The sequence below is a fragment of the Clytia hemisphaerica genome, unplaced genomic scaffold, assembly GCF_902728285.1.
Source record: "Clytia hemisphaerica strain Z4C2 unplaced genomic scaffold, Clytia hemisphaerica genome assembly, whole genome shotgun sequence".
NCBI classification, from domain to species: Eukaryota; Metazoa; Cnidaria; class Hydrozoa; order Leptothecata; family Clytiidae; genus Clytia; species Clytia hemisphaerica.
The window spans coordinates 835307-862622 of record NW_027103726.1 but is presented as its reverse complement, the minus strand read 5'-3'; the positions used below and the strand labels follow the sequence as shown (position 1 = coordinate 862622).

The 27316-nt window shown below is 35.1% G+C and overlaps 1 protein-coding gene and 1 long non-coding RNA gene across 2 annotated transcripts; both read right to left on the bottom strand.

Moving 5' to 3' along the window:
* Window positions 1–964: 964 nt before the first annotated feature.
* LOC136804678 (uncharacterized) lies at window positions 965–4254 on the bottom strand. The gene is made up of 3 exons (XR_010846290.1): window positions 3248–4254; window positions 2538–2579; window positions 965–1155 (listed from the first exon to the last, which is right to left on the bottom strand). It is a non-coding gene; the product is annotated as an uncharacterized lncRNA (long non-coding RNA).
* Window positions 4255–10543: 6289 nt separating this feature from the next.
* On the bottom strand, window positions 10544–24053 carry LOC136804677 (selenocysteine insertion sequence-binding protein 2-like). Its single transcript, XM_067061286.1, has 14 exons — window positions 23471–24053; window positions 23274–23292; window positions 21914–22710; window positions 21506–21634; window positions 20152–20259; window positions 19645–19782; window positions 19140–19241; window positions 18777–18925; window positions 18080–18141; window positions 17708–17822; window positions 15195–15300; window positions 13839–13953; window positions 12442–12596; window positions 10544–12046 (listed from the first exon to the last, which is right to left on the bottom strand). Exons 1-14 carry the CDS (start codon window positions 24005–24007, stop codon window positions 11768–11770), a joined length of 2811 nt encoding a protein of 936 aa, XP_066917387.1. The 5' UTR covers window positions 24008–24053; the 3' UTR covers window positions 10544–11767.
* Window positions 24054–27316: the final 3263 nt, after the last annotated feature.

The window sequence follows — 27316 nt, the reverse complement described above, 5'->3', positions numbered from 1 at the left end:
GTGAAAAAAGGAAAAAAAGATCATACCTGTGCTGTTTGTAGTTTTGGTGAAGAAGAGAAGAGAGAGTAATGTTGTTGTTTGTTGTGGAAAATTAACTCTTTTTGTACTACTTTTACTGAGCATGATCAATTTATTGGTGCATTCACTAACTACACAAACATAAAATACTTAGGAGTAAACAAATATTAAACCTCTTTAAACACTCTACAAAAAACCAGAAAATATGATAAAAATTTATACAGCTGCAGCAAGTTTCAAAAGCATTCAAATACATGTGCAATCAAGCAGCCATTAAAAAGTTCTCACGATGAGTGTTTACAAAAACTTGGTTACACTTCTTGTACTAGCCTAGCGTATTTTATTTATTAAGAAAAGCCCTGTTTTATATCACTTTTTATCTTTGTGAGTGAGTCCACCTTTTGAATATTGGCCGTAGTACGCCCGCAGCCAAACGCCCACGCCATAATTTGCGCCCGAAAAAATGTCTCGCCAGCCAGACACACGGAAGGCTATCGTAATACTTTCGCTAAGCGAAATTAATAAAATTTAAGAATACGCTAATATAAGCATTACCCGAGTGCCGAGTCTACATTTTCCGATTTTTGCTGGGATTTCACGGATAAAATTTACCTAAAGATACAAGCATCCTTCAAGCATTTGTCAGCCTAGCAAATATCTCGATCTAAGCATCTTCGAGCCAGTTTTCGGTATTTTGTATGCTTATAGAAAAAAATGTAGTTCAGCAATGCAGAGTTTTAACTCAGATTTTAGACTTATGACCTATGAACTTAGGATTGAAAACATGTAATTAGGGTCACAATTGTAATTCTGAATTCAAAGTTCCTCCCTACGCAGGTCGCTTACCTTTAGTGCCCTCGCACATTCCCTCTCCAAGGCCTTTCCAAATATATTCTACTACCCTATGCATCTTACAAAATGATTTAAAAAAAAATATGTCAAATTTGTTAAAATGTAGATTCCATATAGGTCTGATGGCATTCAAATTGGGATTGACCTTTACATCATAGTCAAATTAGAAGTGACTGTACTGGTCACAGTCACAGAGGTGTCCGTTATGATTCGTTTGTTTTTATTTTTCATAGCGATTTCTCGGACATCTTTTTGACGTTGCCATTTGAATGGTTTTCTCATTTCCTGAAAAGATTTGAATAATGAATTTGTTTGAGAAAATATACAGTTTACTAGAATAAAGAAAAACAGGTTTTACAGATAAAGTTTCTTTTGGCTTCTTAGAATTTTTCCTACTGGCAGTTTCATGCTGTCTTGGACGAAATTCAGTGAAATCTATAGCCAATATCTTTAAACTGAATTCCTAATTCCTCACTATAGTTTCGAATGATTGAAATAAAGATCGAATTTCTTTGTTCAAGCAACAGATTTTTTCCCAAGAATAAGAAAGGAAATTGAGCAACTTTAAGTCATAATCAGGCCGTTTTTGTAAACTTAGATTGAATTTCTAATATGCCTGAAAAGGAATTTTCTCAGCAAAGCTGTGCATTGATGAAGCTGGGGGTCTTGAGATGTTCAGAGGGCAAAGCTCTCAAAAACTCTTGAATATGTAGATTATAATTAGTTATTGTTGCTAATAACCAACAAAAAAATTTCGTCAATTTCGCTAGAAAATATCTCATTTATTTTGAATTGAGTTTCAAAAACTCATAGATTGAATATTTTGGATGCTAATCAAAAATAGTGTGACATTGTAAAAAATGCTCAAAATCAACTTTTTGGAATAACTCTTCATATGTTTTGAGTCAGCCATAGAGATTTCACAGGGTAATAGACCTCAACGTGGAGATATGATTAAAAAAAAAAATTTTGTTATTTGAGTCAAAATTGTGGCTGCAGTTCAAAAATTCTAGTTTTTTTTAAAGTGTAAGCCACACGATATTGAAAAGTGATCTCTGAATGGGACCTTCTTGACTTGAAAGAAGAAAGGCTGAATTTTCCAAAAAGTGTTAAATGTACATACAGTACTTTTGCGTTGTTAAATGTACTTTTTTGTGGCTTTTTTGTCAGCCACATATTTTACTCACACTTAATGCTTTAATATATTTAAGTTGAGTAAGCCACAAAATTTGTTCTTTTTGCAACAGGTAGATAAATTATTCAGCTTAACCATGGATGTATTTTGACATGTAAGCCACATGATGGCCTCATTCTATGAGCAAAATAGTGGATGACATGAAAAATGTCACAAAACAGGGGTTAATTTTTGATTAGCATCTTTGGCTGGTATGCGGACATAAAAAAGTGCTTAGAAAAATCCCTAATAATAAATCCATACAATAATGAGGAGTTTCATACATTCTTATCTTTAAAAAATTTTCTTCTGGGCCAGATTATTCTCAACAAAAAAGTAAAGACGAAAAACAAAATTTTGTTCATTCTTGACGTTTCGATACTTCTTGTATCATGATCACAAGCAAATAGTTACAAGCAAAAAACGTGTTGATAAATCAAAATTTCAAAATCACATCTAGCAATTATAGGTCATAAACCTGATCTTTGCTTACCTCGTTATGAAACCACCACTCAAAAAGTATGAAATGGAATCCCTGAAATGGGATAAAAAATGAATTAGAACCCCATGCAGAAAGATTGAAAATAATGATGGGTGGATTACGAGTGGTAGTTTATTTGACATACAAATAATCTCCATTTAAGGCATGTCAGCGATCTTTATTTATGTATTTCAGGGTTTAATACCATAGAGAAAGAAAGAGCTGAACTATGTAGATATATAATAAGGCAAAATATGGCCAGATTTTCCAAATTTTATACCTTTAGAGTGCATTTTTTCTCATCTTTGCTCATTTCGACCCTTACAGTGCACTTTGTGAACCCTGGAAAATGACCTTTTAGGGCCGAACGAACGATAGGTCGTTTACCTTGAGTGCCCTTCCTAGGATTCTGGTATATATTCTTTGCAAGTTTAAAAAACACCCCTGTTTCACAGACCCGCTGGGACCCCAGACCCACTGGAAAATTTGGCAAAAAATTCGTCCCCGTTGGGAAAATACCCGGAGTTTTTACTTTGATTTCATCCCCATTCGAAATTCAATGTTTAAAAATTGCACTCCATACCCATCCCCACTTGATTTTTTAACCTTGGAACAATAGAATTTCTATCCCCATTGGGATTTCAATAGGAGTTTTTATCCCCACTGAGGAAAAAAGGTCCACCGGCCCTGTGAGACAGGGGTGTTAAAAATTATTTCCATACCAAGAAGAGATGAAATATGCCGTCCATCACCACAAATTGGGAGATATCCCTGTCTTTCAAGAAATGTATGTTCATCCCAAGTAATACTGTAAGTATAATGGAAAGACTGTAAATATTCCGAATTTGGTTTGCCAGTACTAGTTGTTTGACCATCTGCTGAAATCTAAAATTCACTTCCTTTAAGCTGTTGATTCGAATAATCAACATAGCAGTTCCTGCGGTAAATCCAGTAAATACGGTTCCACCCATAATAAAAAGAACAACAAATCGGATATAGAAACGATCAAACATTGTACAACTCCATTGTTTATGGTTTGTGTAGTAGCATTCAAGGATAAACAAAACAACCAAAGAAGACGGTATAATTACAACTAAGCTGAATTTTCTGGTAATAGTTCCTTGCGTACGGGCTTTCCAAGGGTTTTTAGTAGCAATGTACGCCCTCAGTAACATTGAAAAATACATAAAATGAAACATTAGTGAAAGATAAACAATTAGTATCTGAAGAGTGGCACAAATGCCAGGATTTTCAGACCTCAAATTGATAAATATCAATATACACGCTAGCAACAAAATTTGCATTGACATTAAATAGATATACAATTTTACATTCGCTTTCTACCTTGGGTGATTCATTGACTGTTTTGAAGAACTCAATTGCTCAAGATTCAAATAAAAAACAGTCAGTGTAAATAATAATGCGAAAATTGATATACCATAACAAGTATTTATAATAACAATAAGGTTTGCATCAAATTTATGATTCCCTATACTGACAATCAACAACTCCATGGCTCAAATTAGGATTCACTGGTACTATTTTCCATTGATCCATAAATGTAATCCTGCTGGTAAAATATTAATTAATCATTTCTTCATAAAAAAAACAGACATCAATGGTTTAGAGTACTAAAACTTTTCTTGACTTTTTTGATTACTGTAGTGAACATTGTATTGGCTTTACAAGGTTCATTCAGCAACTTGATTTTTTAATATTTTCTTTTTCAATACCTACAAGATATGAAAACTAAGTTAAAGATTCCAGGCTAGTTAAAGGTCAGTTCAGCAGGCGAAATGGGGTACAAGCAACAAAGTTTGGTTGATTATAATATATTCTGCCAAACGCGAACCCCCATTCAAAGTGGTTATTTCTGCAAAGAAATTAAATTTCCCCAGTTTTTTTACTGCTCTTTGAAAAATTGAGGAAAATATGTATGACTTTTTCATGTTGAGTGATCTCTAGCAGCCTGGAACTGTTTAAAAATGTAAAAAAACAAAAAACAATTCCCTGAAAATTGCTATGAATGATAAAACAGATAAGTGAGAGCAGCCTATCAAAAGTCAAAACCTTAGAGCTATGTGGGAATACACGTTTTTTTTTTTTTAAGAAACACACTTTTAAGAAACATGAGGCTCAGAATGCCCAAAAACTAAGAAACATCTAAGAAACATGCTGAGGCTGAAAATGAAAAAATGATATTTTTAATTCGTTTTTTTAAGAACCTTCCAATCAAAACATGAAAAATAGGCTGATTATGTCAAAAAGTTTAGAAACATATAAGAAACATTTAAGGCTCAAAAGGCTGATTTCTTAAGAAACATTGAGGCTGCTTGGTAATACTAGTTTCTTAAAAAAAAAAAAAACGTGTACTTTTTAACATTGAAATTTTTAAGCCCCAATTATCTATTGCTTAGATTTGTTTTCTCAACATTAGACAAAAAAGAGAATTTCTGGAAAGACAGTTGTTTAGTTTACCCCTTTTATTTTGCATGTTTAGTAATAAAAATAGATATTCTTTTCCTGATCATGATATATGTTGAATATTTAAAAACTCCAGTCAATTGCAGCATCAAAACAAAAAAATTGAATACCATACACACTTTTACTAAGTATACATCAAGTGTTATTGTTTTAATGGTGGAGTTTCTAATTATTTAACATGGCATCAGATCAAGAGTAGGAAAAGGTCTAAGCAACTCATGGGTGAGCAACATACACAATATAGCAGATTTGTCAAGTTCTTGGTCTTAAGGTTTATCATACTCGGATGTCTTGGGCTAGCGAGTACCTCACTAAAAACCAGGATTTTTCATCTTGTTTCTTAGTGAGTTCCACTTTGACGATTTTCGAAAATTAGAAGCCTTTCAAGTGTTTTGACGCAAATTCGATTTTTTCACTACTGCAGGAGCTTCGAAATTCAAAAGAGACATCAAAAAATCGAATGTTTAGAGCCCGAAAACCCGGGCTCAAAACATTCGAAAAAGTCGCAAAGTGGAATAGATGTTAATTTGCATAAAAAAACGCGGGTGACGTCTATTATAGCCTAATCTTGGGCGTACCCAGATATAAGACTGTACCGTGAGTAGTCTTAAATCCGACAGCCTTGCCTAATTCTGATGGGGTCTTTCAAAGATACAAACTAAAATAAAGACAAAACATTCGCTGTGACGCAACAAAGATACCAAAGTGTCAACTAAACTGAGATATTTGATACATTGAACCCATTAAGATTAAATCAAATAACATTTGATAACGTTTTAAACACAATAACAACAGATTCAGAATAAAAGGTAATTATTTAATTACTAATAATTATTTTTACAACTCACAATTTTTTAATTAAATCTTCACATTAATCTTGTTGGATGTTTTGTTTCAAGAGTTCTTGAAATAGTTTATCATTCAACTTGGAGAGGGAATGTTTGTAAACATAGAATTTCTTTTAATAACAGTTATTTGGGGGGGGGGTCGGAATTTGGCAGGGCTGTCAGATTTAGGAACATTCACGGTAGCCCCTCTGTTGTGATTTCACCTGCGGTTGCATGGTGGAATACTGCTCAAACAAAATTAGGCTATCAAACTGATCAAACCGCAAGCCATTGTATTGATCAAACTTGACTAGTGTTGGATGGCATGGAACACAAAATTATTTTTTTTTACCCAAACTTAAATTAAATAGACCTTTTTTCAAAGAGTCCAGCCATAAAAACAATGATAGAGCCATGCATAATTACTGTATCATGCATATTGTAATAATTATGCATGGTTTTATCATTGTTTTTCTGCTGGACTACATAATTATTCAACAGGGTGGCCTCTTTGAAAAAAGGTCTATCGTTCGATTGGTTCAACAAGTTTGATTGATCAGGTCTGGTATGTAATCTCCAGAAACAAAAAAAGTTAATAGTCGAATCTTAGGTCATAAATACGAGACATGACATAGGAAGATAGAGAAAAGGTGGACGTTTTTTTAAATCTTGGAATATTTGGGAAATTAAATGTTGAACGTCATTATAAAGAGATCCTGCGCTATCGAGAACAAATTCAAATATAAAATAAGACAAGGTTCTCAAGAAGGACTAGCTGATTCCAACTCAACTTCCCAACCAGCTTCATCAGTAACCTGTGAGTCACCAGGTCCTGGTGACCCTGCTGCAGCTGGCAGGTGACTACCCAACCTCGTCCCTGTGTATCCCAGGCTTTATTTACGTTACTGATTGACGCCAGAGAATACCCTGGTGTTGGCTGATGCGAGTTCCCCCTCTCAGAGGGGGAACTTCTCAAAACAATACGTCATAAAAAAATTTGACGTTACAAAGTTACACTGCAATGCAATGGTTAAATAGAAAAAACGACGGTTAAAGATGGCGGAAGGTCACGCAGCGAAGAAAATCAGAATCCGGTAAACAGAAACCTACGAAGGAGGTGTTACTTCTGGACTAACGGAAAGAAGATTTATTCAAAAGTATCGTGCTTCATCCAAGTCAACGCCGTATCAAAAGTAATTTGCTATTCTTCTTTGCATACAAGAAATTTTCCGTCAAGAAGAGTCGTCAAGAAGGTCAAGGTGCTAGACAGGGTCGAAAAATCCCGAAGAAAAGACTACTGCAGTCAAGGTAGCCGGAGTGTGAGGGCGAACAAGTACCTCGAAGAAAAGACGCCTGTAGTCAAGGGTGCAGAAGATCAGTTGAAATAGACTGATTGGCTCGAATATATAGCCAGAAGAAAAATCCTCTGCGCCAGGAGGTAGACGCGCCTCGCCGAACGAGTGAAGAGTCTAGATTACACCTTATTGACCTTTAAAAGCCCCACACTGCCAACGAGACCATGGCAGATGGATGCGCAAAGGATGAGTTGAGAATTTCCAACTCTCCTGAAGAAGAAAAAATTGAACTTTACACACAATCGAGTGCCAAATGTTCACCTTCAACACGATCAAGAAGGGGGAATCATTTCTTCATTTAAAACCATACAAGCAGCAGATAAGGGGAACTCTAACAAACGAGCTGAAGACCGCTATTCCTGATTCGCAATCTCACAAGAAAAGGGTTTTCAATGTCAATATTGCTCAAGAAGCTTTTCTACTAAAACGGGTCGAACAAATCATGAAATGCCCACGCACGAAAAAATCGAGAAGAATCTCCTGCATTGGTGCCAACCGCAGAAGTTACGTCAATTAAGTTGAACGAAACCTGACGTCACATACTCAATCGAACAAGAGAAGTCCCTGTCTGGGGCAAGCTGTCGAAGCAAGATCTCTGTCAAATTGTGATTCGATGTACGAAGAAATCGTGTTTTGTTTTGTACTTTCGTAAAAATCTATTCCTTGTACCATCTGGAAAAGCGGGGAAAGACTACATAGAAGAAATGACGAGACTGATCAACTTCTGGAACAATCAATCTGATGATTTCTCAGCATCATCAATGAAACTCCTGATGTGTATGCCATCAATACTCCTCCAAAAGACTCACGCACGATCCAAAGCTAGAGAACACTCAGAAACGGCTAGCTAGGAGATTGAACATCTGGAAAGAAGGAGACTTTGATAAATTGTTGAGGGAAACAAGAGAAATACAGAAACGTCTTCCCCGAGTTGACGCTTTAAAGACTAAAGACAAAAACAAGCCAATCACACTCTTCACGAAGCACATGTTAAAGGGCAACATCTCCGCGGCAATTAGAACTTTGAAGATACAGCTTCAAGTGTGTCCTGCAACCAACTGGGATGTAATAAAACACTCTTAAATCGCTTCATCCAAATGCAAACGAACACACCGACGATCGTATCATCTCGAAGAAAGAAGTAGTTCCAGTTGACCCAATCATCTTTGAGTCCATTGATGGGACAATGATTCGAGAGGCAGCCATTAAGACGAAGGGTGCTGCTGGACCACAGGGCAAATGCTGACAATGGAGACGTATCCTTGCCTCCAAGAACTATGGCAATACAGCTCTGATTTGAGGGAAGCAATGGCACGCATGCTGAAAATCTTATGCCGACAAGAAGTTGATGTTAAAAGACGATCAATTGAAGCTGTACTTGCTTGTAGATTGATACCTCTAGACAAAACAAAAAACCAGGGGTACGACCAATTGGAATTGGAGAAGTGATGAGACGTATCTTCGGCAAAGTTCTGATCAACACCATCAAGCCAGATATCCTTAAAGCAACTGGTAGTGTTTCAAGTGTGCGCTGGACAGCAGGCTGGCTGTGAAGCGGCAGTTCACGCAATCAACCAACTATTCCAAGAAGATGAGACAGACGGAGTGATACTAGTGGATGCAGCGAATGCTTTCAACAGCATTAACAGAAGATCACTGCTTCACAACATCAAAATATTGTGTCCAGCTATGGCTCAATATATTCACAACTGCTACCACCGCCCATCAAGACTTTTCCTAATGGGAGGAAAGGAGATTGCATCGCAAGAAGGTACCACACAAGGTGACCCTACAGCAATGCCAGCATATGCAATTGGATTAATGCCACTGCTTGAGATCCTCCAAGAAGATTTGCTGACACAAGGAGTTAAAAATGCTGCTATGCTGACGACCTCGCTGGTACTGGGAAGCTTCAAGCCTGAAGAAGTGGTGGGATAACGTCAATGACTTAGGACCTCTCCTAGGTTACAACCCAAAAGCTTCCAAGTCGTATTTGATAGTGAAGGAGGAGAAGCTCGAAGAAGCAAAGGTGCTATTCAAGACACAGGAATCAACATCACGGTTGATGACACAAATATCTTGGTGGTTTCATTGTCAAGAGGTGGCCAACAGGAATATGTAAAGAAATTGATAGAAAATGGCAAGCTGAGCTCCAAACACTGAGTGATATCGCAAGATCGAACCACACCTCGCTACTGTGCATTCGTTGGTGGGTATGTTAGCAGTTCACCTACTACCTACGGTGATGCCCGGAATTGAGGAAATCTGAAGCCCCTCGATGAAGTTATTGACAAACATTTCATTCCTTCAATTACTGAAAACCATCACTGCAGCACCGAAGAAAGGACTACTCTGTCACACCGGTGCGTATGGAGGCTTGCCATACCCTCTACATCTCTGGCGAAGGAAGAATTTCAAAATCCAGAGAACTTACAATGAATTCTCCCACATCATCGAACGAAACCGTGTACGAAGTTGACAACAGGCAGCAAGTCTGAGATCAGGAAACGGAAAGAAGGAACAATCATTCTCGAAATCTCCGCGAGAAATGACACGTCAGAGCTGAAAGCGAACGATCTTGCTCAAGCAAAGGGCATCCATTGTTGACCACTGTACCCCTGAATCTGAAAATTTCAACCTATCAAAAGAGAGTTCTTCGACGCAATTGCCGTCCGATACAGATGGAACATGAAGCACCTACCATCGATGTGCATGTGGCAAGTCGTTCTCTGTTGAGCATCACTTTCCTGCCTAAAGGAGGGTTCATCTACCAACGGCACAACACTTGAGGATAAATTGCTCAATGTTGATCAAGTGACACATGTGTCGCTATCGAAACCATGTTGGAGCCGATCACTGGCGAACGCTTAAACAAGGTGCGATCACGACTGACAACGCGAGAGCTGACATCAGTGTGAGGCTTTGGTTCGTGGACAACGACATTTTTGATGTAAAGTATTCAACGCTATGCTCTGATACACAGCCCAAGTCTCAAAAGCGCTTTGCGTCAAACGAACGGGAAAAAAGAGAAACTACAACGAACGAATTATCAAAGTTGATCATGGATCATTCACTCCGTTGATATTTCCATGAATGGTGAATGGGTGTAGAGCTGAGCACTTCTTTGGAGCGCTAGCTAATCTACTAGCTGATAAGACAGATTCTCACGCGTCTCAAACCAAAATTGGATCTTTTTGTCAAGAACTGCTCTATGTTATGTAATCTTTCAAGATCTTTTGGTTTGAAGTCAATATCTTTTTTCAATTTTTTTTTACAAAGCTTTTTACGAATCCTGAATCCGAATCCGAATCCTTGAATCCCAATCCTACAATCCAGCGAATCTACCTATATTCTTAGTGTTACTTAAACACATTTACTAGTACGGCAATATAATTACAAATTCTTAAAAAACAAATTAATATAATATCTACATTTTCGTAAACATTCGTTTAAACCAAACACCATGTTTTTTAATAATTTACCACTGGTAATTTGGAACATATTTTCAAGCATTATCGGAAATATATTTTGACATTCATACGGTGTATGATCTTGTACCAGCGTTAAGATTTCCGAATGGCTACAATGGAGTCTGAATATGCCATTTCACAGTCGAAATAAGTCATGGGTAATCAGGACCAATAGTAAGTTGTCATTAGCGCGCAGTGGTCATGATTACCCATTACGCTTTGCGACTGTGAAGTGGCCTATAACTCGAACACGCTCGCAGAACACAAATTTGTTCGAATTATGGAAATTTCGAGTTAACGTAGACTGGTTTAAAGAAAATTGTTAACTGAAGGGACTAGAAAACTTGTTCGAGTTAAGGAGACATTCGAGTTATGAAGACTGCAACGTATATGGTTCCACTTTTAAGGAGACATTCGAGTTATAGAGGTTCGAGTTATGAAGACTGCAATGTATATGGTTCCACTTTAGACTCAGGGTTTTATCATTCATCGTTTATATACATTTATCTACAACGGCATTAATTAAAGATGAATAGGACCCAACTAAGATAAAAACAAAACACATCTACTGCGTACACAAAATTGAAACACAAATAAAAAATTCAAAATTTATTTTGAATAATACTATATGAAAAAATAAGGCAAAATCGGTGAAAAGTAAAATTCAATATAAAAATTCTATTCAAAATAAAATAGGTGTTAAAAATGAGGCAAAATTTTAATAAAAGCTTAAAATTAATTGAATGAGTGTACAAAAAATTTCATTCACCTCCTATCAATGAAGGAAACGAACTAAAAAAGACCAAATAAAAGACTAACAATTGGTTTAACAAACATCGATCTCCACAGTTCGTCCAATAACATTTTGATAATATACTTTGACAACTCTATCACAAATTCCCAAGATAGATGAGAAGAAAACGATATTGAGAGCAATCCATAAATTCAGATATTATACGCGCCATATACATTCTCTTTGCCACCAGGAAGATTAGAGAAACGGTTTTCCCAGCACATCAAAAAAAGGTCTATAATTTGTACAACTTCAAATTCGATTCGATTAAACTTCATTCACAATAATAACCAGTCATTTTCATTTGGTAGCGCTACGGTTCCGAAAGTTTAGTCAGTATCTGATGACTCAACATTTCAACCTCATTGTGATGATTGTTTTGTAACCTTGGTGACTGGTGAGAGCGGTGATTTGATTCAGAGCTTTGAGAAGGAGAAGAATTACTGGATTTGTTAATACCAACATCCTTTGGCTTCGTTTGTTTTTGAGATGCTGTTTTTGATGTGTTCTTTTGTGTTAATATGGCATGCACTTTATCAGAATATAATTTCTTAGCATTTTCAACATGGTTTATTAGTTCTTTGTATGTGTCCTGTAAAATTAAAAAAGATGAAATAAAAAAGGTGAGCAGAACTGAAAAAGAAAGTTTATTTTTCATCTTTATTGGGGTATGCAGACTGAAAGAATTTGAAAAAATATTAGTCTGCCCACAAATGTATAGAAAAAACAAAACATTTCGAGTAAAAAATTGAACCAAAGTCTGTCAACAGTTCACATATTTTGGGAAAGTCATTATATCGACCATCGACCCAAGGTTTTTCTGAGTTTGCTTGTGGAACTTTAAAAATGAACCGACTAAATTAGCATATATGAATAACTTTCATTTACAATTTACATCTAAAAGATTTATATCTAGAAGAAAAAAAACAAGCCGATGTAGACAAAAGAACTTACTGGCTGTGGATAAGTGGATAAAGATTCAATTACCTGAGCTCCATCGTAGTTGAAAATACCAATTACACTGACTGGAGCTTTCTTCTTTAACGTTTTGCCAAGACCGTGGCGGCTCATGGCGAAAATTTTCGGGATCTCATCTTGATCACACAACAATAAAATCGAACGCAGGTAATCGTCCAAGCCACCTACAAAAAAATGAAAATAGAAATGAAGAAATTTTTCTGTTTTTTAAATACAGTGGAATCTCTTTAACTCGAACCTCTATAATACGAATTTCTCCTTAAATCGAACAATTTTTCTCGTATCTTTACTCTCGGGTACCTAATAGCCGCGGGGGGGGGGGGGGTCGGATAAGCAGGGGGGTGGAAAAAATCTCAAATTTAATAAGCGGGGGGGGGGGGTTGGAATAAAAATGTCCTGGGTGGAAATGTTTAAAGGAGGCAAACAGCAGAATTAAGACAAAAAAGGGAACTTTCAAAAACATTTTCCAAAATTAATAAGGCGGGGGGGGGGGTTGGAATAAGAATGTCCTGGGCGGGAAATTTTCGAAAAATTAATTAGCGGGGGGGGGGGGCGGCTATTAGGTACCCGAGAGTAATTAACAATACCTTATAAACCTTACTACACAACTCGAAATTTCCATAATTCGAATAAATTTGCGTCCTTTGTGCGGGTTCGAGTTATAGAGACTCAGCTGTAGTTTAATAGCTTATAGGTCCTAATAGCGACCAAACACCTTTCTAAAAAATACAAAATTGCATTCTGCTCTCTCAGAACCACTGACAAGAATTCTAGTTCTCCTTCACAGTTTCTACTTGGACTTGAATTTTATTTCATCAGAAAAATTAGATCTTTGAGATCTGTTAACCCCTCGGAATTCTCCGAAAAATTCTCCATAAAATTATATCACTTGAGTTTGTGGAGAATCTTTGAATCTTATAAAATTCTAAGACAGAACAGTCAATTTTTGAGCCTGCCTGAGATGAAAGAACCTTGAAAACCTTTGTTCTCACTGTTTTGGAGGGAAGCCTGGCTATAAGAAGTGCTGATTATCCCCATAATTCATTTTGAAGTTAATTTCGGCCTCAAGTTGAGTGGAAAATTGAACAAAGCAACAACCAACCAACCAGCAACCATTTATTTGGTATTAGACTGCATTAAACTTTTTAACTTAAAGGTTTAGAAATCCAACGACTGTATTAACCTAAGGCCATTCAAATTTTTAATTCAACTTTAAAGATCTCTCGTATAAAAACTTACTAATCAAGCTAATCAAGTTCCGAAAACACAAAAACACAAAGACAGAGATAATATTTACGGGGGTTTGAAAACACATTTCAAGCTTGTAGATAAAACCTCCCAATCTTACAACGTGGAAAAACTTTCTATACTCGCAAAGTTTTTGTATCTTTTAAAGAAGTACAAACCTTCACTGGAGATTTTCTCAAGGTTTGGAGCCACAATAACAGCCTTAATACGTCGTAACTTCGTGTGTTTCAAAACTTCTCGTAAACCAAGAACGAAACGTCTTTTTTGTCGAAACTAAAAGTAACAAAATTAAAGATAATTTGTTATGATGTAGAAAGGAGACGCGCCTCTATGCTGAAAAAGCAGAATTAACAAAGGAATTTTTCAAGATTTGTGTCCGAAAGTGGAGTAAGTTGTTCATTCTTTTGTTTAAAATGCTGTGTAAGCAAATGGCAGGAGATGTGTTAAATTCCTCGGTTCCAATGCGAATAATAGATTATTTTAATCGTGAAGATGATGATCTATTGAGTCTAGGTAATGTTCTAGTTGGTGAGTTGGGGAGTTGGGGAGTTGCTAGTTTCGAGTTTGGATGTTCGTAAAACTTTACGGCGACCGAAAATTTTCTAATTTAAACTAATGTAGCCCAAAAGTACAAATTTCAAATTAGCCAGTACCAAACATATTATTGACTTTAAGATCATGAAAATGGTAAGGTGCTGGCTAGCAAAGCCAAAATACTTAGTACTGTTATGTCATTGTCATAATGCTGACAACATGACACGTTCTTGTAAAAATATTGACAATATCTTTAAATACAATGATTGTCAAACAGATTCCCCAAAAAATATTGATCATACTGCAAGTGATGCTTATTGTATAAAAGGATAAGTTGACAGTCATCTTAGCCTCAAAAAATTCGTAGAGCTAGAAAAATAATGACACTTTCTTTTGTCATTTTATCATTGGAATTGACACTTTTTAATAAAAATTTGATCACATTATAAAATACAATGGTTCTAAAGTCACTTTAATCAAGAATTATATTTATACTCAATGTGATGCAGGAAATATAAATGGATATGAATTGGCAGTAAATATAGCTTTCCATGCTCTCAGCGCACGTGTTTAAGGCAAATAAGCATATTACAGGTGGTATATGTATTATACGTATTATATGTGTTATATATTACTCTCATATTACATTTACTTTCAAAATCGTACTTTTGATGTATGTTATTCTTTTTCGGTAGCCGGTAATTTTTTAACTCCCCAACTCGAAACTAGCAGCTCCCCAACTCGAAACTAGCAACTCCCTAACTCGCGACTAGAATAGTTTCCAAACTCTGATCTATTTGACAGAGAGAAATCAATTCGTAACAATAAATAAATGGATTACAAAGAAAAGAAAAGAAAACTATATTCCCTTCCACTTCAAGTTTGACACCAGCATAATGAGAGCCTCAACTCCCAAATTTTAAAAAGAACATCCAGAGATGAAGAAAGGTACAAACGCTCCTTATTTGAAGTAGACAAACCTTGGTGGGATTTTCATGGTATACACGATCTTGAAACCTCAAAAGTGTCGTTAACAATTGGTATGTCAGGTCATTGATTTCTTTAGTTGCCATGTGGTCACAATACCTGAATTTGAAGGAAAAAAGACTTGAATATTAGTGATGAGGAATAGAGGAAATGGTGTTTTCAAATAATAGACTTTTATGTGAAAACATCCAAATAGGGATTTATGTTAGGAACAGTAATCATGCTGATTACCCTCTTAAAATGTGCCATAGGTTATAAAAACTTGAAAAAACATCAATTTTTAGGGTAGGAACCATTTTTGGTTTCCCTACCTGGGCTTTTAGGGTCCACCGACGGCTCAAAGGGACGGCCCTAGGAGTGATTTTTTTCTTTGTCAAAAAATAGTCATGTGACCCCTCATTGGAAAGAGAATTTCATGCAGATTCCAAAAAAGGTCACAAGTAGTGGCTAAAAATGAGGTTATAAAAAGTTATGCCTGCTAAAAAATAATGATTTTGTGATTTTCCCTCTAAAAACACATGTTGAGTATATTAAGCTCTTACAATCATTTACCTATCAAAATCATTAATCTTTGATCAATACTTTCAAAACAATCATACAGAGTTGAGTAAATCAGACTTTTTGTCATAGGATAGCAGTATTTTTTCAAGAGCTCAGTAAGTATATGTATGAAGAAAATGGTACTCAATAAAAAGATGACATTCTTGAGCAAGCAAATCCAAATAACTTTAAAAAAATTTAAAACCCTCCAAAGCAGTCCAAAGAAGTCAAGGTAATTAAACTTGAATAGGCTGATAAAGTCAAACAGCAGAAAACTGAAGCCTTTACCGAAAAAGAAATGGCAAGTTTGAGTGAAGAGTCAAAAAAGTACTCTTTATTGGAGACTTTAAATTAAAGGAAAGTATCCCAGGCCCATTTACCTCAGAAGAAGAAATTAAGAAGTATGTAAAACTTGGATGATAAACTTAAGATCAAAAGGATGTATAATATGCTAAAATTACATGCATGTCTTGTCTCTCAAGCGAACATCTGCAGTCTTTAGTTTGAAAAAAGATTATCGCAACCTCTCCACGAAAGAGTATGTTGAAAACTTGAGCTCTTAACTGCACGTTGTTGCCCTTAGATAATTATTGGAGATCTTAGAAATGTTATGCATGGAACTGTGGGTAAGAAGGGGTGATAGTAAATCACTAAAACTGGAACTCAATTCTCCTTTACAAGGTCAAGGGGATGAAACAGTACAAAAAGACAAAACTTGTGATATCACCTTTTAGCACGAGGGTAATGAGACAAAATGGCATTTAGGAGTAGTAGAATTTAAAGTTCAACCATTAACAGTTTCATACATGACACAAACTGATAAAAGCAGAAACAACTGAGCATTCCCCTGAAAAAGCTGAAATAAATAAGACATCTGTCGACCAAGTAATTGCGACTAAAATGAAAGTCCAATATCTTGGAACTACGAGGATAAAATGTTTAGATTTAAAATCTAATAGCAAAGGAAGTACCCTTCAAACTCTGTAAAATATCTTTTGGATGAAATCCTTTTATGCTAAACAACATGTTTTCAGTATTAAGGGTTGAGAGGTTGACGGACTTTCTAACTTCGACTGTTCTTGATTAGAGCAATGAAATTTCTTATTTGTCAAATAGCTCCTTTATCCTTACTTAGTTTTTGAATTTTTATAATGATCCTGTAGATTCAAAATGTATAATATATACATTAAATTACCTTTCGAATGAGGGGTAACTTGATAGGTTTTTGAGAATTCTTTTTTTAGGCCACCTAGCAGTGAGATTCCGAGGTGGGCGTGGCCATAAAGGCCCGGTAGGGAAGTCAAAAAAAGTTTCTACCCAATTTGTTCTACTTTTTATGAAATTATACATGTTTTGGCACATTTTGAAGGGGTAATCAGTTTATGATTCCAAAAATCCATTTTTAACATAGATCCCTAATCCAAAACAGACCAAGTGTCTGGCATTTGTTTTGAATTTAAACAATAAAACTAGTGACAAACTCACGATCTACAATCATGGTCGAAATCTATTGAGAATTAAGCTTATTTCCTCGTTTTTCGAAATTCGGAGTTCGGGTGGGAAAGTCGATTTTGGGCCATCTCTCAAATTTAATGGGATATTTCAATTTGGCTCGGGTTTATAGACCTCCAGGCTATATTGTGAGCGTTACTGGACAATTTTTGAACTTTTGGATCCTCAGATCCTTAAGTCTCATGTTAAAACTCAGAGTTAAAACTCTACCCTTCCAACCTACTTTAGAGCACTTACAAATCGATTGTGGTTTCAAAACTTCACGGTGGATTTCCCTTTTTTTCTCAAATATTACGACCATGATTGTATGTTGGGTGGATCCGTATAAAACATTACATCATGAATATCAAGAATTCATAGGTAATTAACAAGGTTAGTTGGTAACATTTTCCAAAGCGTGCAGACTTTGAAAGCTAATAATTGAAATTAAGCGTAAGCAAAATGTTCAAATTACTCTCGAAATTTTCTGGAATGTAGCTGCTTCCAATATTCTTCAGGAAGTTTGGTAAGAGGAGCGCAACATTTGATCTCTTTCGTTTCCGTTGATTTCACTTCTATAATTGATGTCTCTGTAAGAAAAGAAATAGAAAAAAATCAACATAACATAAACTTTACATAATGTAAATTTACATGTAATACATGCATCAATCCTTTAGTCAAAAGCTGCATAAGATGAATTGGGCTCAAGATTTTTAGGTACGAATGACGTCATTGCATTGACACGTCCATAGTTTCATAGATCAAAAGCAAGATTTGAAAAAAGGACAAAGACTTGGAATATTTGACAGAACTATCAAATTTAAACTATTGTGTGATGAGTTCATACCTTTATTTGTGTTTTCTTTTTCCTCAGAAGGGCTTTTTTCACTATTTACATTGTTATTATTCCTGAAACATGAACAAAAAAGATCATTAGAATCCATCTTTCTTTTTATGGTTACTTGTGCCTTCTTATAAAAGAACGGTCCAGGCTAATTACGAGATATCACAAATTTCAAATACTTTGGGTTTTATAAGAACTGTATTTTCATCTACATTTAAAGGAAGAAATTTTGGCGGGAGCTTAATTTGGCGGATTTGGCCAAAATCTGCCAAATTAAGTTCCAGCCAAATTTAATTTTTTCTGTCATCCGCCAAATTAAATTCCCACCAAATTTTAATTGCTCTATTTATTTCCCCAAATGTGTGCTATTTCAGGCTTTAAAACAGATTTTTCCTTTTTTAATGGCGTTTTTTGGACAAAAATGTCCTTCATCCGCCAAATTAAATTCCCGCTAAATTTAATTTTCAAGTTTACCGCCAAATTAAATTCCTTCTGAAAAAACTTTTTTGACCATTTACCAAATTAAATTCCCACCAAAATTTTTTCCTTTAATATACTTAATCGTTTTGATTGATACAGGTTTTTTTGGATGACAATAGCAAAGATAGACAGACCTCCTTGGAGCCTAATATATATCATTTGTTTTTTGTAGATTTCAGATCTAACTTAGGTCATTATCAAGATATTTGATCCATCTTACACTCTTTCCTTTTCTGTTCCTTTAGATGCCTTTTCTTCTGAATGGTCCTCATCATCATCCACGTTTTTTTGTTCTTCTTCACTAGCTTCGTTTTCCTTTTGTGCTTTCAGAAGGATTTGTCGTTTACGTTCTCGCTCAGCTTGTATGATCTGTACAGAATATACAAAGGAATATGAGAAAAAAGAACTTCCAACCAACAGAATTTCACTTGCTAATATCTTTCTACTGATTGGGTATTGGATAGCTGAATTATTTTTAAGCCTAACCTTAGGGGCTGAGAAAATTTTGAAATAGTGATCTTTGATGTTATCTCAGGGTTTTCTTGTAAATTTAGCAAAATATAAAAAACAAGCTCGAAAATACCTTCTTAAGTAGTGTTGGTTTTTTACGTTTCGGAGTTTCTCGTTCTTTTCCACGCTTGACAATTGCAGTCGCACCATCCATAATAATGCCTGTGCCACCATACTATTATGTTAAAAAATATGTGTTAATCTTTATTGCCTAAAAATCCTCATACTTAGAGGCTTCTCTGTCAAAAAAGCATATGCAATATGTCTAAAAAAAACCAAAAAAAAAACCTAAGCATACAACTTTGAACTTTTTGTGCCAAACTAAATCCAAAAATTTTCAGTGCGCACCTTAAGGAAATAAATTAATGCAAGACAAAATTAAGTGGAATTTATGTTTTGTTAGTAACCCCCCAAAAATTGTTTTGAGGAAATGCGAACAGCTGAAAATTTCAAGTTTTTGGAATTCAAATTTGCATTAATTCTGCATTGATTTATACCGCATTAATTTTTTCTCGAATTAAAGGTTTTTGTCTTAAGGTAAGGTATGAAGAAAGAAATAAAAAGGAACTGATAGAAACCTTATTCCTTGTTGTCCGCTTCCCATCATGTTTATTTTTCTTGGCAAGACCAGAGACCACAGATACCACTCCTGTAGATACTGTAACCTTCTTCGGTTTAGACTTGTTTCTACTGGATTTATTACTCTTCGTTTTCGGCTATTAAAAAAAATTGTAATATTAAATTTGAAACCTGTAGAAAATTAAAAACTCAACATTGTGAGAACAGTGAAGGTAGAGAGTCTATCACCATGCTTTCCTAGCAACTCTGCCTGGAAGATCTTGGGATTCATAAACAGCCCATTGCGGTGCAAGTTTAGTAAAGCTTAGTAAAGCTCAGATTCCAGATAAACTTGGTATACATGGTGAGAACAGCCTGTTGTCACTTGTTTTATTTCTATTATTATTTCTATTACATCTTATAAAATTTTAAAGTTTAAATTAAATTAAAGTTATGCCTTTCCCAATGCCTTCTATCTTCTGAGACACAAAAAGTGCGAACAAACTGTTGATACTTGAAATACTCACTGCTGCAAGGAAAAGCTTGTCCACCATATCACTAATGTCAATTGTCATATTTTGTTTAGATTTATTCTTCGTTTTATCTTGTACTGCTGCACCATCATCATGGTTTCCCTGAACATAACAAAAGAAGTCTAAACTGATACATACACGTTTTTTTTAAGAAACACACTTTTAAGAAACATGAGGCTCAGAATGCCTAAAAACTAAGAAACAAAAAATACTTACATAACAGTTAGAAACACTTGAGAAAGTCAGAAAATCAATATAGATAGGAAAGTACCACAGATTAGTCTATTAGACTATTGTATTATCAACACGCACCCTTTAAGCTTGACAAAGTTTAGAAACATGTAAGAAACGTTTAAGGCTCAAAAGGCAGATTTCTTAAGAAACATTGAGGCTGCTTGGTAAAACTAGTTTTTTTAACCCTTTAACGACTGCTTCTTTTTATTTTTCCGTGCCTAAAATACCACGGCTTTTTGAACTGACTGTTCTTAAAATACCGAGCCTTTCTTTGGAGGCGGTTGGTAAAATACCGCGGCTTTTTTATGACCTGTGCCAAAAGGACTGAATGACGAATTAACTCGGCAAAAAGTACTTTAGGGGTTCACAACTGCGAGACGAGATAACTTGTCAATAAAAAAACATGGAATTTGGGAAAAATTCATCATTATAAGGACTTTCTATTAATATTTTTTCATTTTCTGATTGTTTGTACTTCTTTTTTCCATATATGATATTAATTTTTTGCATCTGACTACAAAAAAGAAGTACACAACTAAAAAGTTATAAGAGAAAATTACATAGAGAAAATTGTCAGGAATTATAAAAAAGACTCATATCAGCATGGTTGAAATAAACAATAACTTTTTTGCAATTTTGTTTTGGAAGCTGGACTTGCTGGAAAATTTTAATTCTTTGGTATACTTGGAACATAATGCGCATACGAGATATCTCGTCATCAGTATTTTTGGCATGGAACGCGATGACGAGTTACCTCGGCATCAGTATTTTTGGCACGGAACGCAATGACGAGTTACCTCGGCATCAGTATTTTTGGCACGGAACACGATGACGACATATCTCGTCATTGGTCGTTAAAGGGTTAAAAAACAAACAAACAAATGTGTAATTCTTTTTTATGATATAGAAAAAGAGGCGTCTCATATGCTGACAATGCTGAATTAACAAAGAGTTTCTCTAAATATATGATTGTGCGGCGCAGAAAGGGGGGGGGGAGTTGCTCTTTCTTTTGTTTAAAAGTGCTCTGTATACAAATGGTAAAAGATACATTAAATTCACATCAAAATCTTGTATGAATGTAAAAGAGAATCTCAAAATTTATCAGTAATCTCACCTTATCTTGTTGATTTTGGCTCTCCGCTATCCGTTTTTGCTTTTTCATTTTTTTCTTCTCCTTTTTCTTTGCTTTTTTCATTAAACGAATTTCTTCGGAAGTTAGCAGTTTCTTCTCTTTTTCTGGTGGCTATGAAATGAAAAGGAGGCTAATGTTTTGCCACTGAAACGATCTGCTGACTGATGTACAGTATAATAATAGCCAGTGTAGATCTAACAAAAAATTACTGGACAACCTCCAAGCAAATGTCATGCATTTCGCAGAATCATTAATGTAGATTCAAAAGTAACTGAATGACTTTCAATCAAATATCATGCATTTTGCTTAAGGGCAGAAATATTAATAATGCTATTTATGATATATCTTTTCAATCATTCTGCAGTTAGTAAACATGCATAAAAAAATTACCTTTGAAGTAACAGGTGGTCCAGCTGAGTTCTTCTTCAACATTGCACTATAAGAAACCACTGCAGGCCTATTGAAATCATTTCCCAAAGGTTTCTTAGATAGCTCTAGAGTATCTTTAGTAGTGTCTTGTTTTGGAAGATTCTTGTATTTGTCATTAGAGAAATAGTCATCAGTTATGTCATGTTTTGTTGAAACAATCTTGTCTGTAAAGTCTGTCACTTTTAAAGATGGTGAAAATACTTTCTTAGTAGTTCTTGTTAACTTTCTTTTCTCAGTTGGTGTTGTACTTGGTTTTGGTGATTCAGGTGGTTTTTCATCATCAGGACTCAACTTTGTTAGTGTACTAAACAGTTCAATCTTAGCTGGTACATCTTGCGTAAACCAATTATCCATTTCAGGGTTTTGCTTCAAACCAGCACTTTTCTTAGCTTTCAACACCAGCGATTTTCTTTTGATTTCAAGACGTGGCCGTGCTTGTCTCAAAGCAATATCATTAGAACCAACACTTCTACTTTCCGTTAAATGAGTATGTGTTAATCTTTTTGGCAAGCTTTTAGCTTTAACTGATGGATTTGTTATCACAGGATCTCCAAGTGCTCCTAATAAACTATTTGTTTTCTTTAGTTTGTTTAACTTGTTCCTCTTATCACGTTCAACATCGTAAGTCTTGGTACGGAAATCTTGACTATGTCCAGTGTTTGGAGTCAAACTTGATCGGCGATCTAGGCTTTGTGTTTTCTTTTGAGGTGCGGTTTTGACAATAGAGCTCCATGATGTTGATGGAATGTTATTCAAATCTAGAGCAAAAAAAAAAATATTATCAGTACTTAATAATAAGGTTTTTGTTTTGGGCACTTTAGAAAAACCAACTACCTTATTACACAAACATTACTAGGCAAGTATTTAATGGCCTTGAAATTTGCACAATCTGAAATTAACACAAATTTTTCTGCTTATTCAAGGAAACAGTGGCTGGTTTTAATAAAGGGGGTTTTTATTAACACAAAATTTTTCAATTCGTGTTAGTAAAATGACTAGTAATACTTGTGTAATAAGGTAGTTTTAATTGCTGGCAACTATTAATTAGAGTAACAAAGATAATAGCCTAAAGACTAAGCCATAATAATGAACTTACAAAAAAAGAGCTACCTAGCAGTAAACCATCACTAACTATTGTTGATTCTCGCAACACATAATCTATAGCAAATCTTTAAGAGTTTATTTCAAAGCCCTTCATTGATTCCTGTAAATTTCATTAATATTTTATTTTAGAGTCCTCATATATGAGCACTGAAGATCTAAGAGCAACACCAATAATGAATAAGTATGATCACCTATGGAAATTTTAAAATTCACTTACCGTCTCCTGTTGCTGATTTCTGAAACAATAGAAAATAATAAAAACAATAAAAAAACAATAGAAATACAAACAAGTTGGCAATATTAAGGTCTGATAATACCAGTACAAAATATAATAGTCTCTTTAACCTTTTAGAAAAAGATTCAAAATATTCCTAACATCATTTGAAAATCATCCTAAAAAGATCAACAACTAACCTTATTTTGAACACGCTTCTTTGATTGTGCTGATACACCAATAGAATAAGTTTGTAACAATTCTTTGTGATGGTTATCCTTATTCTCGCTGGCATAAACATTAACTGAGTCGGATTTTCGTAAACTGTCCTTTTGTTTGGATTTAGCGGGGATATGGTTGAACCAGTTTTTATCATGACGCGCACTAAAAAGGTCACTCATTTCTTTAATATCCTTAGATTGGGCCCAATTGATATCATGTCTTGGGTTGAATGATTGTTTTTCCAAAATGTTCCTTTGGTTTTGTGTTTTCTTTTCATTTCCATCATTTCTGTTAGCAATTCGATTAGAGTCCTTTTTGGAAATTTGTTTCTTGATTATATTTTTGTTTACTTCTTGGTTTCCTTCTTTTGGCTGGATGTTTTTTTCAGTATTAGGGACAAATTCAGGAACATCAACGGATAGTGAACTCTTCAATGGAGCTTTTTCTTTAGGTTTATTTTCAGATTTGGAGTCAGTCTTTGGGAAAAATGTTTGAGCACTTGCAGAAAGAGCCATGACATTATTTTATAATACCATCATAATATTCATATTTTTGTTTTTACTAAAAGTAATGAAGATATTATCAAGATTTGTACAAAACCAACAGGCTCCAACAAATATTGCAGAAGGTAAATAGAGGTAGGAAGAGGTGAGTATCTTTTATAGCATAGAGAATTTCAAGGTCATACAGGATAAAATAATGATCTTCTCGAGATTTCTAAACGAACAAAAATCCAAGCACACGGATCTGTAAAGGGTCTCTGCTGGCGACCTAATCCATTAATGATCAGGGAGATCAGATACAGCGAACGTTTTCTTTGTCAGATATCCAAGCTTATTCCCCTTTCTTATTGAGCACTCTTCTACATACAGTTGTGATAGAAAGTTCTAATGATAGGATAAAAGGAGCTCATTCTGTGGGCAAAATCCATTATTCAGCTTATACCGCCAACTGCTATAACTTGGGACGATTTGTTGAAACATGGGATTGTTGATATCTGACCTGTATTTTCATTTACTGTTAAATTGTTTTGACAACAAATTTGTTTTGATAACTCTACCAAGTTTATCAATCATACTTTCTGTCATAACATGTCACGATAACTTTCACAGAAAGCGCGCCCTTTGTAACTTTTTTGTTTTCATTCAAAATGACCGGATGGCGATTGCAGAATTAGAAAACGCCCGAATTGCCATCCCATGGTTTATCAGATAGTCCCAAGTTAGAGCAGTTGACGGTAATCCTTTTTCAATCACTGATTCAAACTTTTGTATTACAGTCCTGTCTCTAAAGAAGGGTGTCAGAATTAGACAAGGGATGTCGATATTAGACCAGCTTGTAGTACAGGACGGGTTAGAGCAAAAAAATTACCTACAATGGGAAATTAGAATTCAGTGCTGTCCTCACTTGTATGCTAAAATAAAAATAAAATTTCAGAACTTGCGTTTTCTTTAACTCTTTGGCGGTTTTAATAATTTTCCAAATTTGAAAAATATTTTACACACCTTCAGTATAAGGGGGATATCTCTTGAAAGGTTGCTAATACACCCTATAAAGTATATATTTTCTGAAAGCTGGGTAAAAAACCTTTGAGATGAAAGAAAAAAAAAATCCAAATTTTTATTTTGCTGACGTCAGCAGGGATTTCAAGTTTGAAAATAAAAAATAAATTTTTATGTAAAAATATTTTTTTTTCACAAAAATCATCATAAAATCCAAAATAACTGTTAGTTTTCTCTTAAACTTTGTACAAATGTTCTTATATACAATATAATCAAATGCTGAAAATTTTAGACCTAAGGCTTTACAAAAACTGAAAATATTGATATTTCGGTGAACGCGTAAAATGACAGAAAATGGTATAAAATTGTAATAAATCTACTATCAGTTTCATGACATGAAATTCTTCTTATGAGCCTATTTCAAGGGTGCAAAATCATGAAACTAGACATTCTAAGTATATTCAATGATGTCTTGCTAGGAATTGGCCAGTTAATATGTCCATTTTCAAATTTTAACCATGTACGGCAATAACGTGAGCTATGCTACGCCCATTCAGGGTGTCATGCGGTAACTTGAAAATCAGAAATGTCCATGAGATGAAATTGGTCAAATGACCTTTCTGTTGTAAACAAAGGCCATTGTATGTGATTTGAGCAAGTAAATCAGTGATAAATCCAAGTGCTAGTCATTTATATGGTCATGGAGACGGCTTGTGCAGCCTGGTCTTTGTCGTCACGAAATGTTGAATTATATACGAAAACTTTGAACCACACCACAAGAGCTTGGGTAGTCCAATGAGAGCCACTTTGTATGCAAATTGAGTGTTCTTTCAGAATTATACAAAAAAGATTCAGTTAGCCTTGTTGTGGCTTGAAAACTGGATTATAAGACATGTTACTAATGTCATTTCATCTGACAAAAATGTGGGCGACGTCTGACGTATACCAATTCAACCCCCATGGATATTGTGTGATAGAATGAGTTACTCTTTACAAATAATTTGAAGCCAAAACATTACACAAACTATAAAAGTTCATTCTGCATTGATTTCGACCATAGAAACCAGTTGAATCTGCTCAAATCTTCTTTAAAGTCAACCAGTGTGGCTGCTTGAAACTGAATATTTCAATGTTTTGATTTTGCAGCTTGTCAGCCTACATATTACTATTAGCACACGGGTCTATAATCGTTCAACTGAGACTTTTCCGTCACTAATAACATAAGTTCACCTGTACATATAAAAATCACGGGTTTTTATAGCCTAGAAACTCTGTTTTTCTCAATAATTTAATGGGGGGTCGTTAACGACCCCCATATCCGCCAAAGAGTTAAGAAAGTGGGACCATTGTAAGAATAACAAAATTTGGTTGTGTTGTGTTTCAACCTTCATTAGGATCTGGGAAGTTCAAACTCTAAACCCAAACCATGCTTAATATTCATTTCACCATCAATTTTAAAAGAAGAAATCATTGCATGGATCTCCAGGCTACGCTCAAAAACGTCACGCAAAAATGACAAAATACTGCCAATGACATGAGGAAAATGAAGAAAAAATAAAACATTAGATATGTTTTTTGTAATTTTCCCATCAAATCAACACTCAAAGATTTTTTTAGGGGGCTCTGCCCATAGATTTGATGCCATGCTTTGGCTGAAAAGTGTGCCAGGAAATCCTACCTAGGTCACGTGACATTACAATAGAATTTCAGCGCTTAACCCAGGCGATGTCAACCGAACTGATTTTTGTAATCGAACCATCGAATTTGAACCTGGTCGAACAGTAATCGAACTTTCCCGGAAAATCTTCAGTTTGATTAAATTTGATAAGTGATTTTGTTGTCCAAGCAGTTTTAGTTATCACTAGCACGATAGCTCTAGCTTAAACGATGCCTGACACCCATTGAATTAGCAGAAAAGAGCTGTTCATGCGCTCCGAGAATGATATTTGTGAACGAAAACCGTAAATCGAACACATCGAACATCAATCAAACTAATCAAACTTTACCAGGATATCTTGGTTTGATGACTGCTTCTTATTGCAGCCCCTTTTAGCTTTAGTTTTTTTCATTTTATTAAATATTTTTAACTAATTTTATTTTCAATATCATGATAATGTACCGTGAAGTTGGGTAACTTGAATCAGTGGAGGGAAACTTGCATAGCCATCAAATGTCTGACCAACCAAGGCAGCAAAATTTTGAAACAAATAAACTACACAGCTCTGCGCGCAGCTCTACTCTACAATTTTTGTTTTGATTTAACTCGTATTTTAATGGCCAGCAGGTCATTCATTTGAGGGATATGCATGTTAGCCTCCAGCA

What these genes read in the sequence shown, in the direction of transcription:
- LOC136804677 (XM_067061286.1), bottom strand. Translation starts at nt 24,007, where the DNA reads ATGGCTCTTTCTGCAAGTGCTCAAACATTTTTCCCAAAGACTGACTCC. An exon ending in ACAAGCTTTTCCTTGCAGCA is followed by an intron (nt 19,783 to 20,151) that starts GTGAGTATTTCA and finishes TTTTTTTAATAG; the next exon opens with CCGAAAACGAAGAGTAATAA. An exon ending in CATTCCAGAAAATTTCGAGA is followed by an intron (nt 15,301 to 17,707) that starts GTAATTTGAACA and finishes CTTCAAATTCAG; the next exon opens with GTATTGTGACCACATGGCAA.